Source organism: Chenopodium album, chromosome 6, assembly GCF_948465745.1.
Source record: "Chenopodium album chromosome 6, dcCheAlbu1.1, whole genome shotgun sequence".
Classification (NCBI taxonomy): domain Eukaryota; kingdom Viridiplantae; phylum Streptophyta; class Magnoliopsida; order Caryophyllales; family Amaranthaceae; genus Chenopodium; species Chenopodium album.
This window is the reverse complement of record NC_137839.1, coordinates 78,680,748-78,701,476: the sequence shown is the minus strand read 5'-3', so window position 1 is coordinate 78,701,476 and position 20,729 is coordinate 78,680,748. Positions and strand designations below refer to the sequence as shown.

The following is a 20,729-nucleotide window of genomic DNA, read 5'->3' as shown; positions in this document are numbered from 1 at the left end:
TATTTACTTCGGTATAAAAGCTTATTCCCACTATATTTTTCCATGTAGGTTGGTGTACCGTTTGCTAATTTTTTTATATTTTGGTTTAGCAAACAAAGCGCAACACCGTTAGCGGTTTTTTTAAGAAATATTTAGTTTTTTGAACTTTAGAGTTTTGACCAATTTAACAACAACAGAAAAAAAATTTATTAAGAGTTTTACTGACATGACACTATCAAGCACACAACACATACGTCTAGACGTGCACAAATTCTATTTATAAAAGATAAGCAGAAGTCTGATATGGCATGACTATATCATGAGCCATATCATTCTAGATATGACCTACTTAATTTTAACTTTTAAACATAAGACACACTAACACAACACATGAATTTTACTTTAGGTGGGAAATTAAAGGTTAAAGCAGGCCCAATAAAAGTGAAATATGACAAGTCTCTTAACCCTCAAAACGAAAAGCCAAGTAGACAGTTAATATTTTGGAAGATATTTAAAATTGATGCAACACGGATTACACAAAAACAATTCATAGAATCCAAACGATGTGTCCCTTCGCCAAGGGGTGCCAAATATCAATGCATGCATCTATCTATGGCTTATATAAACTCATTTAGATTTGATTATAATATTAATATTATTAACACAATCATACATTACTACACTAATCGATCATATAGAACGAATTGAATATAGTACGTGAATTGAATAACGTGATAAGTATTATTATTACGGATCAAATGGATGACGGAGAATTTGGCATCGGTTTTGGTTCAGTGATTGCTATTATAGGGGTGGCATTCCTTCTGCTTGTTCTTCCATTGTTTATTGGTTCAGTCGCCGCGCCTTCGTTCTCCATGCTTCTTCTCATCCCTGTCGTCCTTATCATTGTCTTCCTACTCCTTCAGTATAATACCTCTGATTAATCATTCCTGCCCGTTTCTTTTTTTTAAATGCCCTACTTCTATTTATGTTTTGCTCTTTGTTTCTTGTACCGTTGCACGTAACTTCAAATAATATTAAATTATGTTTTGGTATGGATTTTATCATGGTTAATTGATTACTTGTTTTTATCAAATATATGTATAAATTCCAAAGTGATATAGTTTTATTAGATCATCCTTGATATAGTACATTGATTTCGCTATCATTTTCCTATTGTGCTCTAATCAAATGTATTAAAAGTTTCTCTCATGATGAGAGGCTCCTAATGTTTTTTGTTGCCGTTTGAAGCTTAACCAAAAGATTGTTATGAGTAATTTAAAAATTATACTCTCTCCGTCCCCGATTGATAGCCACTTTTGAAGAAAAATCACGGGAATTAAGGAGAATTAAAGAAAGTATATTGAAAAAGTAAATTTACATTGGGTATGGAAAAAAGTAGAAATAGAAAGTAATTAAAGTACATGGGAAAATAAAATTTACATTGGAAAGTTAAATTTGCACAAATATTTTTGCAAATGTTAGAGAATTTTGGTAAAAAAAATAATATTAATGGTACTTGAAAAAAGCAATTGTGACTAACATTTTTTATTCCTAAAAATAGCATAAGGGACGGAGGGAGTATACCTCATAATAGTATTAAGATGAACAAATTATATTAGGCATCGGATGTCTCGAGTATTACGTAATATGTAGTACTCATTTCATAATGATGATCTTCATATTTGCAATCTTAACATTACTTGTAAGGTGATTTTTTTTAAAATGCATCATGTTTGGTTTTATTTGATTTGTCTCAATTACTCCATAGTAGTTTATTAATATAGAATGTTAGTAGTTTTATTTGGTTTATTTTATCATTATTATTTTTTTTACTGATTTGCAATTAAAGATATTTAATTGCCAAAATAATGGATTGACAAATGTCGTCCTGTGTATAATCAAAGTGGAAAATTATTGTAAAAATGGAGTGAGTACAAAACTATAATTTTGTAGTCCGCATTGTTTATTAACAAAAATAGTTAAATATTAAAATTGATCTATTATTGGAGAACAATCATGCAATGGTTTTATAGAGAGAACACAATCATGCAAAATTGTTGAATTGTTAAAACCATCAAACTTTGTAAAAATAAAAAATAAAATAAAATAAAATCCATCAAACGGGGTAACTATGATGATAAATACGACAACCCGTAAGACATTCCATCCCAAGGTGATACTCCGTAGTCCGTACAAATTTGGTGTCAAAATTCAAAAGGAACAAAGCCTTTGACACGCATTAGTCATTAGTGAATTCAATACATAATTAAGGACCTTTAACTTGGCACAAATCATATTTAGTTTGAGTCTTTGACCAATTCAGTTGTTATTTGTTATTCAAAATCAGTGTCTGATCAAGTTGTTCCAGGTAATTTCTCAGAGTATTTACCAACGCGAGTTTGATGTTTCCACTCTCCCGGTCTGTACGCAGCGGGATTAATAGTACTAATTTGTAGGAATTGTTTCGTTCAAACAAATAATCATCTCTTTAATTATGAGGTTTAAGGAGTAGTAAGCAGTACGTTTACTATTATTACAGCATTATTCAAATGTACGTAGAAAAACATTCATTCAAGTATTAGTAAAACATGCATTGAAATCGTCCATTCAAAATCAATTTCAAACTTGCAATATATTTTAATATATATGTGGGTTATGTTTACGTAAGTTTCCATAAGATAAGACTTACTTGAGATCAGATACATTCTTGTTATATATATTACTCAGGTCACAGCTAATCTTGATCAATTAGCCTTTCAAGTTTATAATCCATAATTAAGATTAAGTACATTAACCTCGCGGATGATGATGTCCCTTAGATCTCTTTGCACCACCCGGAAATTCTCATGTCTTCCAAGAATAATAAGTAGCACGTTCAACTATCATCACCAAAGTGTAGGTCTGATTAATCATATAAATGATAGTGGTATTATTACCACAAGCAGGCAGCTTTGGAGCTTCAGGAGATTGTATCAGGTTCAGACTCGACAACTACGATTACTTTCAGCCACAGAAGATGAGCATGGAGGTCTTTTTGTTGATATGCAGGATCCCATGGACTCTCATCTCTTTGCCTCTTCTCTCAGAGCTTCTCTTTCTCACTGGACTCGACTGGTGTTTATCCTTTTCTTAAAATTGATTTTTTCTGTTTGATTATGAAAGTCTGTTTTACACTGATTATGATTGATGCATGCAGGGGAAAAGAGGTATATGGATTAAACTTCCTATTCGACATTACAATCTTATTGAAGCTGCTGTCAAGGTACAGTATATACAATGTTGCTTCAACTTTTCTACTTTTTCCAATGTGTATAACTTCAATTCATGCATTTTTGCAGGAAGGGTTTTGGTACCACCATGCAGAACCAAAATATGTAATGTTAGCAAAGTGGCTCCCTCAAGATGAACCCTGTGCTCTTCCAGCAAATGCTTCCCATCGTGTTACTGTCGGTGCTTTTGTCATCAATGACAAGAAAGAGGTATTACATGCATACTTTTAATTTCACTCTTGGATTTCAATGTTTTTAGGTACTTCCCAAATCACTCTTTTCTTACCTGTAGGTACTAGTGGTTCAAGAGAAGAACGGAATGTTGAAAGGAAAGGGTGTGTGGAAGTTTCCCACCGGAACAGCCAATCAGGTTTACTCCGTCCTTACACATATTTGTTTGATTATTAGTCCTTATTGTTGTGTTCATGTATGAAATTTCCTTGTTAGTATATCAATGACACTTCAAACTCACAGGGGGAGGACATTTGTGCTACGGCTGTGCGAGAAGTCAAGGAAGAGACAGGAGTAAGTAAAGTGCACAGGTCCATATCCTCTTTGAAATGCCCTTTCTTGCCATTGTAAGCTCATATATATATATATATATATATATATATATATATATATATATATATATATATATATATATATATATATATATATTTGATTTCTTTTTTGCAGATTGAAACAAAATTTGAGCAAGTGCTGACATTCAGGTACAGTACTTTTCGCATTATAATCCTCTTTCAAATATTGGCTCCTGTTGCTGTTTATTGCTGAATGCTGATTTTCTACATTTGCAGAGAACACCACAAGGCATTTTTCCAGAAGTCAGATCTATTCTTCGTCTGTTTTCTGAAACCTCTGTCATATAACATCAAGGTTCAGGAATCAGAAATTGAAGCAGCTCGGGTAATTTTAGTTCTTCAGTCGTCGCTCATCCGTACACTCTATATTTATAAGATAATGCACGTTTTGTTTGCAATCCTAAAATTATTAAGGATACAAATCAGACCAAAATTTAAGCTATGAAGCAAATTCTATTGACTAACCCTTTGCTAATTTAACTCTTTCGTCACTTCCTTTTAATTATTGATTTCAATATGCAGTGGATGCCCTTTCAAGAATACACAGCACAGTCTTTTGTTCAGAGATACGAGCTCCTTAGAAACATGGTTAAAATTTGCAAGGCCAAAATGGATGGTCGATATTCAGGGTTTCCAGCTGTACCTATCAAACCAAGCTTTAAAGAAGGAAGGGATATCATCTACTTCAATAATAATCAGGCTTCCAATTCAAATGACGGAAGTACTCAATAGTTAACTTTGATGGAACAAGCAGTACATGAAATACAGAAAATGAAATAAATTGTAACACTGAAAGTTTATTCTTTTGTACATTATTAAGATCATGAAATAGAGAAAAGAGAAAGTTGTTTAATCATCTCATAATGTAACAAGATTTCATTTAATGTTGATTTCACAAAAAATGACCTCGTACTAACTGTGGATACATGATCCTTTCCTGTATAAAGATTAATAACAAAATGGCATAAACAATTAAATGATTAATGATAAGAGGCAATTAAATGATTATTAATGATAAGACGCGCAATTAATTAGATGAACAAGTTGCAGGATGGTGACAATGAGTTTAGCTATTTAGAGTTTAGACAACAAACCATTAGAAGCAAATTTATAATCATTCGCGGTGTGTGTGGTACTGTGGTAGGTTAGTTTCAGATAGATAGAAGTAATTATCTCTCTTAAAATGGTAAACCTGCTTTGTAAGAGCTCACACCCTCTTCTTTAATTCTTTTCACTTTCCATTTTCCATATTTGTTGAGCAAATGGTTTTTGTTTATATACATGCACCTACCCTCCACTGAATTCCCTCTTACTAATGATAAAGGTTAAATTTACTTTCAAAAGGACTCAGTCAGTCAGCTGTAAAACAGAAAAATTCGATTACAGGTACATGATAATTAACAGCTGAACACTCTATTTTCTCTCTTTTTTCTCTGTCTAGTAAATTTTATCAATGAAAGACAACGGAAGTTGTGCCAAGGTCTTGATTATATTGCTCATGGCATCATTCATCTTGAGTTTTCCTTATTATATGCAGCCAGATCCCCCTATTATACTAGCCCTTCTGCTGTCAATAATCCCCATCTCAACCCTGTTCTACTCCTTTTATTTGGTGATATATGAGGTAACCAAGTTTAATCGCTACTAGCAATGCATTATTGCATTGCATCCATATGATTGATACTCACCGGTAAAAGATTCGCGTAGTGACTAGTGAGGGGAACATCAGGCATGGGTAGAAGACTCACCCCTTACCAGAGTACCAGGAAGGCTAAGATGCTGCAATGCAATTCACACACATATCGCAATCAACTCTTTAGATCTTCAATGTTAACATCAACCTTAGAAGCTTTTGTTATATTGTAAGTAGGTCAATGTCATTACATTAATCTAATAAAAATGCCTGTTATTTATTTATTTTGAGAATAACTAAAACATTTCAACAATGCCTGTTTTACCAATTATTAATCATGATAATCACAATGGTACCTGAGATTTTTTTGCATCAGAAGAGGTTTTTGCAAGAAATATGACGACGGATTTCAATTGAAGATTATGTCACAGCAAACAATGTCTGCGTACAAAAGAAAAGCACTGAGCTAATTGTTACTTGATTTATGCTTAAAATAGCTTTACAATGCTTACCGGACTACTTAGCTGCTGAATGCATCAATCTAGTTGGCAGAAAATGAACCAGATGCATACAGAAAATGGTCAAAAGGACTAGCCAGCAACAAGCTGGGAAGAATTGCATTTTATCTATCCAATATCCTCCTAGGCATGACTTGCTAATTACATCCGAGAAAAGTATCAATAATAACATGCCAAAGAAGTAAATAACCTTGCCCGCCCGAGCCGGAGGATACAAGACTGAGACTGCTAGGCAGTGCTGATGGACTGTGTTAGTCTGGGTGTTTCCAATGATGATCAATGAGCATAAGGCCAAAATGATTGCTTTACAGAATCTCCTCGTTCCATCTCTGTTAATGATAAAAATTGCAGCTAATAGTTGCTGAAAAAATCAAGAATTGGGAACTTTTCAGACCAGGAAGTTCCACTGCTTTGTTTTCGTAGCTCAGATAATTGGACAAGCCATATAATAGAATTCAAGTCCAGTACTAATGTAAGTTGTTATACATTTGCATTCTGTTCCGAGTGTTCATTGGTAGGAGAGTTTGATTTTGCAGAAGTAGTAAGTCGATTTTTGTAGAGGGTTTCAAGCTCATGGAAGTATTGGCACGATTTGGCATTCTCGGAATATTTGTTTCCATTGGCAGTTGCCTTCTTGTAATACTTGTTAACATTCTCCCACTTCTCCTTGCATTTTCTTGCACTCCGAGGGGTGTATCCCATTTTAGCCATTCCAGCTGCCACTTCATCCCACACAGGAGCTTTAGCTCCAATAGTATGAAACTTGTGATCGAGAGCAGCTCGTAGAGTGATGAGGGCTTGCACCTCAGACGTCGGCCACCTCTTATAATTAGGATCAAACCTATCCTGTTCGGGTTGGCCCAAGGACTGAGTATCAGCAACATTATCCTCCCCGGAAAAAACCTGGGGCAAAGATAGGAGGTCGGGAACCTGTAATTCGGAAAGCCCAAGAGCGTTGCGAATAAAGGAAATAAGAGCGACATTACGAGCAGCCTCCTGAGCTCTAATCTGGTGGTCTCTATTAGCACGCTCCAACTCCTGTTGGCGCCACGCTTCCTCTCGAAGAATCCTGTCTTTCTCCTTGTTTTCAATCATGTTCATCAACTGCTGGTGCATCTCTTCTTGCTTGTTAATAACTTGAGACATCAATCCTTGTAAAAATGACTCCATCTTCTTCCTCCTCTTCCTTTTCGGTTTGCTTCGCTCCTCCTCTCCCTTCTGCGCAGAATCATCACTACAATCTGAACAAGAACTGAATTCAAAACAATCAACTCAAATTCAAAATCAGAAATTAAGGAAACAACTTAATTTACTGCCACAATTAATACTGTGCCTGTGCCTATCTTTTATACAGACAATCCCAAACTTATTTTATATTGCTGTATCTACCTAAAATTACAAAGTAAATACGGGTAAAAAAAAAAAACACTGTAATTAGTGTTAATTGTTAAGTGGTGATGGTGGTACCCGGATCGAAATCCTTTTCCATCACTGTCTTTACACCAAATTATATACAGCACTACAGCAGTAGTTTAAAAAATAAAAGAAAAAAAAGAAGGACCTGAAGGAGGAAAAGTCGAGGTTGGCAATTTGAGAGTTGAAGTTAGAAAGAAGGTGGGCATCCATGTCAGATTTGATCTTGAATAAGTGATGAGCAGAAGGTGAGGTGTCGTTGGTGAAATGGGGGAGGAAGGCGAAGTCGGAGGCGTTGGTTCTGAGGAAGGAGGAGTCGTTGGATCTGATGGGACGGAGTTTCTGGGGAACAGGAGGCGCAGGATGAGGGTACAACAATTGAGGCTCAGGCTGTGGCTGTGGGTCAGGGAAAGGGGTCAGTTCTTCCGAGAAACCGGCGCCGGATAATTGCCGGTCACTTGTAAACAGTTGATCCATATTAATGAGATCAAATTTACAGTAATACTAGTAGTAGTAGATTATTGATTGTGGTTAAAAAAATAAATCTATGATTTAAACAAAGTGCGGCGGCTGGGGGAGAAATGGTAATGGTAATGGTAGGGGTGAATGTGAATGTGAAAGCAGCTAGAAATGAATTCAAGGGTTGTTTGTTGGTAAAACCTACGTAGTATCAGTGGACAGTAATGGTAATTGGTAAATGAACATCATCTTGCTATCTAGAGGATCATGGGCCTGCCTTCAATCCATTTCATTCATAAATTGAAATTGTAGTCCAACAGACTTCAAGCGACTTGGGCTTCATTAAACATGTTCCAAAAGCCTGATTACAATAACGTATCTGTTTCATTTCTTCAATTCTTCTACTACAACTTGATTCATAAAATCATTATAACGACAAACTATTCTAGCTTCCAAGGTCATATCATTGTGGCTGCTAATCAATTTTCTATCATTAGCCCTACATACTTAATTTGCAGAGACTAAATTAATACATGACTAATTATTTCTTTTAGGCTTGCTGCTTTCACCTACGGACCATTTCTTTCACAACTCCTACAACTATATTATATTCTCATACGTATGAATATCAACCTTTCTATTCAATATCTATCATGGTAATTTGTTATAATCATTATTTATTACTACATCATATTTAATGTCATAGATTTACCTAGTAAAACAAACCATATTATCTTACGGAGTATATCACTTCTTTTGGCTTAAGTTTAAAAAATCATCTTAGTTCATCTAAAGCTAGATTAGTTGACCTATTCTATAATTAAACTACAAGGTATATAGTAGACCATAATTTCTTACATCCAATTTCCTTTTTTATTGAAACCATATCCATTTATCTCATCTACAAGCGTATATACTATACTCGTCGTCGGTGGATATAGTAGCATAGCATCTAAATTTTGGGAGAAATGACTATAATATGGGAAACCTTAACCTTTGTTATTCATATAATTTCAATACAAGACAAATGGTGTTAAGATGTCATTTTAATTAAATCGTTTTTAACAAACAAAAAAGATCACAATATTTCTAAAAAATGTATAAGAATTATTAAATAGCCGTGAAGAAAAAGTTGATCGACTAAATAAGTGAGAAAATTAAAAAAAAAAAAAAAACTTAGGCATATGTAGCATACTTTTCAGAAGTTATATACTCGTAGTTTAGGTATGAATGAATTTAAAAAAATAAAAAGACAAAAATGTAGTTAAGAGTAGTCCAAAAAGTCAAGAGCGTATGATCAGAACACCAAGTCTTAACCTATTCCATTCCATTCCATTCCATATAACAGAAAAGGTCAAAGGACTGATACGTTGTACGTGAAGACCGCAACCCTTCCACTACTAATTGCTTTGATTTGTTCTTCTCTTCCTCTTCTACCCAGTTGACGTGAACTGCTTCATTGTATTGTACTTCGAGAATACGTCATGAGATTATTATTTTATTATTTTTATTTTTATTTTGGCGACTTTAATCACTTCTTAATTTATATGGTTTTGTTATTCTTGTATTTAAAAGTAAGGAAAAAGGATACATAATTGAGAATAGAGTGAAAAGAGGATCCGAGCTGATTTTTTTAAAAAAAAAAAAAAAAAGAATCCGGGTCATATGACTATTTAACCTCATGTTGATAAGATCGATAAATCATCAACTAACTACACCAAGTTTGATATTTTACTTGTGAATACTTGATATAGGAGAACATCATGATATTTTAGGAGTACATCATGATATGGTTTAACTACTTCAATTATAAAGCAGAGTACATAAAAATAATAGGTTTGAATTTTAAGATATGATTATTATTCTTAAGGTGTGAATAAATGCCTCCACTTTTTATTTGTGTTAGAAGGGCTGCTAAGCTGACTACTCAGCAGTAATTTTAGTTGGGTAGGAGAGAATTTAATGACCAATACAATTTAGATGCAAGATCGTTGGGACAGGCTTGAATTTTTGTAACACACTTTGGCTACTTTTTTTTAATCCATTAAATAAATTAATAAAGATACGTCTACGTGGCAACAGCTTATTTTCTGGGTTTGATTAAGAAACAAACAGACAAACGTGGTTCTCATTAAGATAAAACTGCTCCAAATACTTGTATAAATAATTCTATTACGTAGGGAAAAGGAGTTGGCTACCAAACCTTCCGTTACTCTTTCCTCTTCAACCTTTGACACTTCTTATGTTTTTTAATACAAAGACTATTCTACCCCTCTTTCATTTTTTTTTTTTTATTTTTCATGATTATTTCATGCTCTATTTTTCTTGTGATGCATAAATTGTTACAACGAGATTAAAGATTAAGAAACAAAAAGTAAAATCAAAATGAATGATCCATATAATTTTAGTAAAACAAATAATCTAACTTATCAAACAAAGAGGTACGGAATAATATGACATATTGATTGAAAACGACAATTAGAATCAATTAAGTTCAACCACAAACTTATGAAGTACACCTCGTCAATTAACCAATTTTCTCGGCACGAAAATAAAATCACATGGATACTGTGTCGATTTAAAAAAAAAAAAAAAGCTGAAGCATTTAACAACAATTGTATGAAACACTGATTGTTCTTTAACATTTATGTTGAAGTAAGGCAAATGTCATTTCAATTCATAAAGTCATACTGTAATAATATACGAGTAAAAGAAAACAATAAATCAAGGTAAATATCAAGGTAGAAGCTTGGTGCCTTGGCATTAATTTACTTGATTGTGATAGAAGAAGATCATCAATCTTTGCTTGGTTTCCTTACAACCTTCAGTTTTTCAAGATTGTGACACTCGAAAATGACAACATACATTATTTTATTACAAGGGAAAAATATAATATTGTCATTTTCTGTTGCTAGAATTTTCTAATACGTAATTAACTATGGTCAAAATTGTGTAAATACTAATAAACTCCAAGGGCATTTGTTTTATCACAAATTGCCTTATAAAAGCAAAAGGATGCAGCCAACTAAATTGTTGATTCCTTAGCGTCTAACAAAAACACTACTCGTATTTCCGACCGAGGAAACTCACACGAACAAACAGAAAACTAACGCAACCACAAAGAAGATGACCAAGTTTTGCGCCAACTGCAATCACAACATTCTTGTGATGTTGCTTGCAGCTCTGATATTTGCTTCAATGATAGTCAACTCTCAATGCCGCCCCATTGCCAGTAATGAAATCAAAGAAGAAGAAGATGATGATGATGAAAGTCTTGAGATGAAGTGGGTACTCGAGATGTCAAGCAGAGATGAGATGGTGCAAATGGCTGGGTATGGCGAGGAAAAACTCTCCACCGTTCTAATCACAGGCTCTGTTGTCTGCAACAAAGCTTGTTTAGCAGCTAAACATGGCAACCACCACCTTCAGCTTCCCCCACAGCCTATCTCAGGTAAACTTAAATCCTTATAGCTTTTAGTGCCTACTTGTCTCATGCATCTCTGTTATAGCTTTGGTCTAGCAAAGTCAAGATATAACCAGGATGCAAAAATGTGCATTATCTAATTACTGGTCTGAAAATGATCCATTGAATTTTTCTCTTTGATGATATAACTTTGAATAAATCCCCCCCATAACCCCCTTCTCAAAGAAAAAACAAAAAAGATGGCCCAAAATAAAATATTGTTTAATATTGTTTTCAAATTTTTTATTTTGATTGGGATATTCAATAGATGAAGAGTCTTTTTGCTGGGCATACTTAGGAATAAAGCTTCATACTTTGTTGAGAGAGGACTTTCGCATGGTGTGACATTCTACCTTGAAGTGCTTACACATAAATTAAGTCTTTTTTTTTTTTTTTTTTTAAATATACTCGTGAATATGCTTAAATTTGACATTGATATAATCAATGAGAAACATAATTCAATTAGAAATACTTTTCTGGGTCGTAGAGGTGCAAAGGTTCATATATTACAGTGTAAAAAGAGGATTAATTATTGAGACCATATGTGCCAGATACTTAAGTGAAACTAACAGCATTAGTTTTAGCAATTAATTAAGCGGTGCTAAACCGAAAACAGAGTTGAAGACCTCATATAGGAGGCCCCTGCTATATTTTCAGGGGTATCCTTCCAGGCCTTAGACATAACAGTATTGTATGTTCAAACAACTCTTGTTTAATATTCACCCGTTCCAAGCTTTTATTAAGACTTGATCAATGTTAGTTGTGTAAAGATCCTCATTGTAATCTTTTATTATTTTAACAGTTTATTAAGAAAGTGTACTATTCCATTTTCAATTTTCATAGGGGCCTTGGTTGGAGCAGAATGTCAAGCAAACAAGAAAGTTAAAAGTCCTAGTTGGGCTAAAACTGTTACTGACGAATATGGAGAGTTCATGATTGAACTTCCCTCCAATCTTCATGGGATCCCAAACTTAGACAAGAAGTGCTCAGTTAAGATTCTAGAGCTGCCTAAGGATTCCCCTTGCCATCTATCAACTATAAAAAACAAAGAAATCAAGCTCTCTTCTGTCGGGAATGGAATCCGTACATATACAACTGGAAAGATAGAACTTTTGAATATAATGCCTGAGAAATCAGAAGCTTGCATGAAAGGACAAAAGGATGAGCAGGGGATGTCATGGTAGGTGGCATTTCAAAGTACAATACTGATGATTGAGAGAAAAGGTATAATGGCTCACTCGGATGGCGCTGCAGTCACAGCAATGAGTCCCAGGTTTCAATACCACCAACTCATTTACTTGAAGTGAAAAAACAGCAAAGTACAATTACAATTTTTGAAGGAAAAAAAAAAGATGGAAAAAAAAATATATATACTTTGTATACCACTATGTATATTACATGTATATAGATGTAATTTTGTTGTAACTTTTGGTGATGTAATCTACATATCATAGTGGATTGTCATGAGAGCTTTGTTTTAAACTTTTAACACATACCGGAAGCCACTTTATATGAATAATGGAATAGCATACATGCAACATACTAAAAAGGGCCACACATTTGAACAAAATTTACACAGATAGCTAAGGAAAGAAACTCAATTTAGTGCTGGAGAAAAAAAAATATATTTGCATATACTTCGTATGAAGTTTAGAGAATCAAAGAGAACTTCCCAAGTCAATACAAATTAGAATATTAGATAGCATGACTATAAGATTCCATCATCAATACCTGGTAAATTTTAGGAATTCTGGGCAGCACTTTGCTTTGTTTCATCTAAAATATACTTGGCAACATCAGCACAGCAAGTAAGCTTATCAGCTTCTTCCTCAGGAATCTCAATGGAGAATTCCTGCTCGAAGGCCATAACAAGCTCCACTCTCTCCAAGCTGTCCAAGCATAGATCCTTTTGGAAATTAGTTGTTTCAGTTACCTGTTGTTGACAGGTCAAGTAGGTTGAGTAATGTAAGTTGTTCATGTATCCGAGGAAATTAAAACTAATAATTACTCTAATAGAAAGTGCAAAGGGAAAAAGACCAAGTCCAACATTAGTAACATTGATTCTTACCTTGGTGGTGTCAGTTTTATTGAACTTCTTCACCAAGCCAATCACTCGATCCATTATCTGGTCATCGCTGTTAGCCGTAGTAGTACACAATTGCCTGTTGAATATGTTCAGTAGACTTGCATTTTCATTAAATGACCAAGTCCTGAAGGAAGCATGAAGTCTAAAATGCCTCAAAATAGAGCTCTTTATACTCTGCATCTTCTGCATAACAAAAATTCCCCAAAGAATACAGTATAAGGTTAGATAAAAACCAGAAATAATTTGTTTTTTTGCTGTAAATCTTTCTGGATGCGGACATACAAGTTACAAACAGTTTTACTAATTAAAGGGGTCACATGCTACATGGACTCTTCATTTCACTTCAAGTACCCAAGTCGAACCCTTAACTCTTGGACACTTTAAGTTCAAAATCATGGAGTTTTTTCACAAAATAGTCGAGTCAAACGCTTGGACATGAACCAGTGTGCCATGTCTGACATGGTTACCCGAGTCCATCTAACATAGATTGTAATTATAAAGAAATAGCCTTTCCCAAAAACCTCTAAGGCATTTTGAGCATAAACTAGATTCTTGGTTCATGCATTCGAACTAACCCAATTTAAAAAAAAAAGGCCTTCAGCTTTGTTGTATTATTAACTTAAGTTAATCAGCAATGACAATATTTCATTTTGTAACTTACTGTGACTGTGCAACTCAACAGTTCTACACATACATGACAAAATTAATAAATGTAAATTATTGAATATAACAAAATGGTGGAGTTAAAGTAGCGAAGATAAGTGTTTAGTACTCCATAGTCCATACTAAGTACTAACCAATTAGGTTAAGTAAACATGGCAAAAATCATCAAAATGATTAACAAAGCAAAGTAAAAACAAGAAAATAACTACCAAAAGCTTAAAACTTTAAATTGATGAATGGGTAAGTGTAAACCCATTCTTATAAAAATACTTGGAATTTACATCGAAGATTACGAAAGCAAAGAATTGAGGGATGAATTGACTTGCTGATGAACTACAAAGCTAAGTTATTAAATGCCAAATCTTACACTAAAAGTAAATTAAGAATTAAAAAATGAAAATTAATGCAGAAGAGTAAAGCAAGATGTAAGAAAACGCGGGTTGAATACCTCTGAAGATTGTGTTTGAATGCTTTGCCTGGTAAGTGTTTTCGTTAATGCCTCAGAGAATTTAGAGTGACGACTGACGAGAGAGAAAAGCTTTGCCAAAGAGGAGATTGCAAGTTCTTCTTATTTTTAGAGGGCCTAATTTCTTCTCCACTAAACTGCAAATTAAATGGCTCGACTGTAAACCCAATTACTTATTTAGTCCGTTCAAAATGTTTCAGTCCATCAAACTAGCCCAATAAATCAATAATCATATTTTTTTTTTTTTTTTTTTTAACCCTCTCTCTTTTCCGACTGTAACCAAAAGTTTAAATCTATACTCCGTACAATAGTAATTCCTCGGTTTTTAAATACTTTTACGGTATTTAAAAAAATTGGACCTCATATGATTGAACAATGTAACATTATTCAACCGGTCCTTTTCATCTCCTTTTGATATTAAAAAAAATAGCCTTTAATTTAATACATATATTGATGTTTTTTTATTTGTTCATTTTCTACAAACTTATTTCTTACAAATTTATTCAATTTTTTTTTTCTTTTTTTTTTTGAAATAAGTTTATTCAATTCTCAACTCTTCTTTTCTTTTATAAATTGTTCAATTTTTCCCGTAAAACATACTAGAGTGTACCCGTGCGATATATATCACATAGTAAGATATTAAAAATTAAAATAAATACAACGTAGGAAGCTTTTTAAAAGGAAAATTGTGGAACTTATGCTAGCGTGTTTTCTGTGACCTGTAACACTGTAGGGTTACTGGTAGAAAAATTTTCCAAAAAAAAAAAAAAAAAAAAGGATTGCACCAAATTGTAGGATTGGGGTTTGGAGTGATGTTGTTAAGTGTTGCAAAAACGACTCTACAATTATATACTACCTCCATCAATCAATCAATAACAATATACTAAAAAACACACCAGCAATGGCACGTGTCATCTTCTGGTGTGTCCTTAGTATATTTTTTTTAAAAAAAAAAACTAAAACTTTGTAAAAAAATTGATTGGAAATATACACAAAATATTTACTTTCAAACTTTAGGGAAAAAAAAAATCGTAGAATAATAAATTTATAAACTTAAATATCTAACCATATCATTGTTTAAAATAAATCCCTATCTTAGTAATTACTTTTTAATGTATAATGATTATTTATAGTAAAAAAAATCATGAATATATATATTTTTTCAACTTAACATAGTTGGTGAATAAAAAATTATCATATTTGAAATAAAAAAAATGTCATAATGAAGAAAGTAATATAATATTTATTCAAAAAAGAAAAAAAATATTTTAATTAGCTTGATTTGAGAAAAAATTAAAAAAAAAAAAAATTTAAATTGATATTCTATGACAAAGATTGAAAAACCGTGCATGGCACGGGATCTAACCTAGTAATTTATTAGTTGACACGTTTTGACTTTAGCACTATTTACACACCTCCCTTTGACCATGTTTTGTGATTCATATGTAAGGAAAAATATAGTAATGTGAGATCTTATTAGATTCGTATATTTTCATAATATCAACTTTTATAATTTTTTCTTATCGATAATTAAAGATATTAATAATTTAATTTGTGCATTGGCAAACGTAATTAAAGAAACGTGTCAACTAAAAAAAAACAGAGGAGGTATTAGATTACAAAAAAAAAAAAAAAAAAAAAAAAAACAAAAAAAAACCCTATATATACTTCTATATTTATACTTTATTATTACTCCGTAGTATTTAAAAACCATCATCTTCATCATGCCACGTGTAAACTTTATTTTTCACCAATGTCACATGTCACCTCACCTTTTCATTAATTAATCTCCTTTCTCATACTCCCTCCGTTCCTAAATTACATTCCTCTTTCTCTCTATTATGTGAGGAATAAATGCTAGAAAGAGAAATGTAATTTAGGGACGGAGGGAATATTATGACTCCTCATACAGTCATACTAGCTTTAATTCAATTTATGTATGAATGTTATTTTATTCATTTTCCACCAACTTAATATTTTCTACAATTGCATTCAATTTTCACCCCTTCTTCTCCTTTATAAACTATTCATTTTCAAATTAAAACATATTATAAAATAAAATTTTTTATTGCAAATATATAATTATCTTGTGTATTGCACAAGCTAGAAGGCTAGTTATATATTATACCTATGAACAACCCGTGCATTACATGGGTCAGAAAACTTGTTTTACTTTAGAATACAAAGGGAGTATTTGTTTCTTTTTTTTTTCCTTACTAAAATAGCTAATAGCTAATAATTATTTAGCAAATACTTTTACATAAAAAAGTGAATTACGACTCGCTAATGTAAACATCTACCAATATTTTTAAAACAACTAATTACAATTAACTAGTCAAAACAACCCATGTAAACTGATAATTACGATCAAGTAGTCAAAACAGTTAGTGAAAACAAGTAGTCAAATAAAGTAACTGTACACTTTAAAATAAGTTATACAACCATTTAATATTTTTATATTTCATGTGTATAAGAAATTATACTCCAAAGAGTAAAGTTTCATACCTTAAAATAGAATTAGCAATCATGAGATTACAAGATTGACATTTTTGCACTCCACAAACTATAATAGATCTTACACTCTTTTTATAAAGAATATGATAAATCTTATAGAAAAGAAAAAAAAAAAAAAATCGTCATCACGTATAACAAACTGGTACAATATTATTTATCACCCGATTTCATCGATCTAACAATTCCGATTGTAGCATTACCAATCAAATCACTATACCTTATTTACAAATTTTCAATCTATGATTCCGACCCGATTAATCAATATTAACACCAACAATTATAAAATTATTAATCTACTAATAAAGATTTTCCAAAGAGAGAAGAAAAAAAGCAAAAAGGTAAAAAGGGTTTAGGTGGGTTGGTTCTCCTCTCCTGAAAAAACAACCAACCAAGGATCAGAAAATGACATTCAGCCTTCTTTCATAAGATTATGATTTTATGATATGAACAAATTCACATTTTTTTTTTTTTCATTTTGTTTTTCCCCTAATAATATTCTCTCCACATCTCACTCCTTTTTATTGTTTTTCTCTCTCCTCAATCCATCCATCCATTCATTCATTCATCCTGATGATTACAATTTAATGATGATTTTAATGGAAGAAGAGAGTGATTAGTATGATCCCCACCCACCTTCACCTTCTTCTTCCTTCTCTTAACTCAGTACTCTCACCACTTTCTATTTAACCTTTTTTTTTTTTTTGAATTTTATTTTCTAATCTTTTGGGTTTATCTTTTTAATAACCAACCAGTTATATATTTTTTTTATTAATTTTTTTTGGAGGGGAATTTAATTGATTAGATTTCTAGGTATAATACTCCAAAATATATAAATTAATGGGGAATGTTAATGGTAGAGAAGAAGGGAGTCAATCTGAATCAGGGTTAGTAATTGAAGAAGAAGAAGAGGAAGAAGAAGAAGAGATTGTTTGTGGGGTTTCACCTTCTCCAGCTCTCATGACTCACTCTCCACCTCAAAGTCCTAGAACTGTTCAATCTCCTCTTAAATTTGCTCCTCAGGTTTTTAATTCCCCTTTTCTTTCTCTTTGTTTTTCTTATTAATTGATTTTTTTTTTTCTTGGGTTTTCTAGTTATTTGTTACTCATAATTTTCTGGGGTTAGATGTGCTGTTTTCAGATGTTTAATTCTTGCCTGTTTTTCATTGGAAATTCTACTTGTACTGAGTATGCTTCTACAGTAACTGATGTTTTATTGCCCTTTTCTTGAATTATAGTACAATTGTTTGTAATGCTGTTGATGAATCATGCTTTTTATTAACCAAATTCCAATAATGTTGCAAAAAAATTAAAACTTGGTGCATTTAACTATTTCATTGAAGCTTATTTGAGATTGCAGTTAATAAATCATGGTTAAGCAACATTGTAGTTTGAGATTTCGTATGTCCTTTTTTAGTTCTTTAGGCTTTCTTGCTTAATTATGTAGGGGTATTTTTTTCCTTTTTCTGTGTAGGGTTATAGAATAGCCTTTTTCTCTGTACTTATGGTTGTTTTGTTTATGTGATTTTGCATAGCCTCCCGTGGCTCCGATACAAAAACCGGATGACCTGCATATCCCGAATCCAACATGGTTACAGTCATCGCCGCCTGATGAAGAAATGAGTTTCGAGCAAGGAATTCCTACTATGTTCACTTGGAGTTGTGGTGGCAAGGAAGTTGCTGTGGAGGGTTCATGGGATAACTGGAAGACAAGGTTCAAACTTCTCCTTGGATCTTATTAATTTGTATGACAATTGTGGTGTGTGATTCGAGCCGTTCTTGTCAAATCTTAACTAATTATCTTTTGTGAACAGAAAACCACTACAGAGATCAGGAAAGGACTTTACTCTCATGAAAGTGCTGCCATCAGGAGTTTACCAATATAGGTTTATTGTTGATGGTGCGTGGACTTATTCATCCGATTTACCGTGGATCCAGGACGAGACTGGAAATTATTACAATGTTTTGGATTTGCAGGTATATTTTTTGTTCTGTACACTTTTTTTTTTTTTTTTGAGATTATCATCATGAAAATGCAAAGTTAAATGTTCTGAGATGAAATTCAAGTTTATTATGATAAGCTAACTGAGGTGTTATTGCCAATGTCATTTAATCTTCTGTATGAAACTTTACTTGTGGGTCGGCGTCTAGTCAGAGTGGTCGCTGGTGTGAAATTGTGGATTGGTGCCTATATATTTCCCCTCTATTTTAGCCTATTTCAACTCACTGTTCTTGTATGATGCTTATTTAGTTATGTATGATGAATTAGCAGAATCCTTTTTAAAAACTAGTTTCTTATCTTGTTAACTTTACCCTTATTATTCATGAATATACACTTAGAGCAGGAACCTGGAGATCTATATGACCCAAAAAAAGGAGGGGGGGGGGGGGGGGGTTAGTTTTTATTCCCTTACTAGTTACTACAATTAAATGACAAAAAAAAAAAGTTAGATCTCATAAGAGCAGCTAGCTCATTATTCTTCTGTGGAAAGAGATAGTAACGTCAACTATCTCCATTTTCCACCATTGAGTTATATTGTCATATAAAGTTTTGCCTAGTCTGTGTGGTTTCGAAAGCCAAAGGCCATCTTTATCAAATGTCCTATGAGATTCTCTCTTTCAATCTATCTATCTGCTTGTTGTTCAAATTGGATATTATTTTCTGTGATGCTTCTGTTAGTGCCACGAGATGTGCTGTATCATCACAGCTAAGAAGGTCACTAGTGATGTGACTTCAGTCATGAAGAATATATCTTTTCTTTGGGGATATTATTAAGGAATCTTTATTAGAATGGACAATGGAACAATGAGCCTGCACTCTGCAAGTCCAATTTGGTTGTAAGCCGAATAAACCTTATCTATGGCTTACGAAGCACCTATCGAGTAAAAAAAAAATATTCAAGAAGCTTGGATTGATGAGGATAAATGCACAATTGGACTGAGAGGGATGCCACCAACTAATTTATAGATCTCAATTTAAGATGCTATTCCTACCTGCAGAACATATTATTGCAAATTTCTTCTGTCGCTTAGATTTCCAGAAATTGTTTTATGCTTGATGACACTAATCTACTCTCTCCATCTCTTGTTCATTCTAAGTTGACTAAAGTTTAGGGGCTGGTTTCTGCTTAATTTTGTGATTCACCAATGGATTCTGATGAACAAATGCAGGATTATGTCCCAGAAGACACAGAGAGCATATCGGGATTCGAGCCACCACAATCTCCAGATAGTAGCTATAACAATACAGAACTTAACCAAGATGATTTTGCCAAGGAACCACCACTTGTTCCTCCTCACCTTAACATGACCTTGCTTAATGTACCTTCTCTATGCACAGAGGCGCCGCCTCCTTCTCTTTCAAGACCTCAACACGTGGTTCTTAATCATCTTTACATGCAGAAGGGAAAAAGCGGTCCATCAGTTGTCGCACTTGGCTCTACACATAGGTTCAAGTCCAAGTATGTGACTGTTGTACTCTACAAATCTCTGTAGGGATGTGTTTTTGAGATATTATTTAAATCTATAGAGGGTTGGGTTTAGTAGTAATGGTGAGGATAGATCAGAACAATGTACTGTAACGTTTCTGGATGAAGTAGACTATAGAAGGCGCTCAAGTACCAATTTTATGTTTGCTTCAATTTGACAACCTCTTTGTTCTATTTAGTCTTTAGCTTGCTTTA

General features: G+C 33.1%; 5 protein-coding genes across 5 annotated transcripts; 3 read left to right on the top strand and 2 right to left on the bottom strand.

Moving 5' to 3' along the window:
- The first annotated feature begins 1,904 nt into the window (after positions 1-1,904).
- LOC145637358 (nudix hydrolase 2-like) lies at positions 1,905-4,567 on the top strand. Its single transcript, XM_081688813.1, has 9 exons — positions 1,905-1,909; positions 2,928-3,096; positions 3,179-3,244; positions 3,321-3,461; positions 3,544-3,621; positions 3,726-3,776; positions 3,930-3,964; positions 4,052-4,160; positions 4,358-4,567. Exons 1-9 carry the CDS (start codon positions 1,905-1,907, stop codon positions 4,565-4,567), a joined length of 864 nt encoding a protein of 287 aa, XP_081544939.1.
- Positions 4,568-5,914: 1,347 nt separating this feature from the next.
- Positions 5,915-8,006, bottom strand: LOC145635455 (trihelix transcription factor DF1-like). The gene is made up of 2 exons (XM_081686736.1): positions 7,548-8,006; positions 5,915-7,238 (listed from the first exon to the last, which is right to left on the bottom strand). The coding sequence occupies exons 1-2, from the start codon at positions 7,874-7,876 to the stop codon at positions 6,467-6,469; spliced, it is 1,101 nt and encodes a 366-aa protein (XP_081542862.1). The 5' UTR covers positions 7,877-8,006; the 3' UTR covers positions 5,915-6,466.
- A 2,665-nt stretch (positions 8,007-10,671) lies between these two features.
- On the top strand, positions 10,672-12,812 carry LOC145635453 (uncharacterized). The gene is made up of 2 exons (XM_081686734.1): positions 10,672-11,309; positions 12,165-12,812. The coding sequence occupies exons 1-2, from the start codon at positions 10,985-10,987 to the stop codon at positions 12,503-12,505; spliced, it is 666 nt and encodes a 221-aa protein (XP_081542860.1). The 5' UTR covers positions 10,672-10,984; the 3' UTR covers positions 12,506-12,812.
- A 110-nt stretch (positions 12,813-12,922) lies between these two features.
- LOC145635454 (acyl carrier protein 3, mitochondrial-like) lies at positions 12,923-14,661 on the bottom strand. Its single transcript, XM_081686735.1, has 3 exons — positions 14,519-14,661; positions 13,390-13,590; positions 12,923-13,254 (listed from the first exon to the last, which is right to left on the bottom strand). The coding sequence occupies exons 2-3, from the start codon at positions 13,585-13,587 to the stop codon at positions 13,063-13,065; spliced, it is 390 nt and encodes a 129-aa protein (XP_081542861.1). The 5' UTR covers positions 13,588-13,590; positions 14,519-14,661; the 3' UTR covers positions 12,923-13,062.
- A 2,858-nt stretch (positions 14,662-17,519) lies between these two features.
- LOC145636505 (SNF1-related protein kinase regulatory subunit beta-2-like) lies at positions 17,520-20,723 on the top strand. The gene is made up of 4 exons (XM_081688079.1): positions 17,520-18,070; positions 18,582-18,760; positions 18,861-19,023; positions 20,218-20,723. The coding sequence occupies exons 1-4, from the start codon at positions 17,888-17,890 to the stop codon at positions 20,539-20,541; spliced, it is 849 nt and encodes a 282-aa protein (XP_081544205.1). The 5' UTR covers positions 17,520-17,887; the 3' UTR covers positions 20,542-20,723.
- Positions 20,724-20,729: the final 6 nt, after the last annotated feature.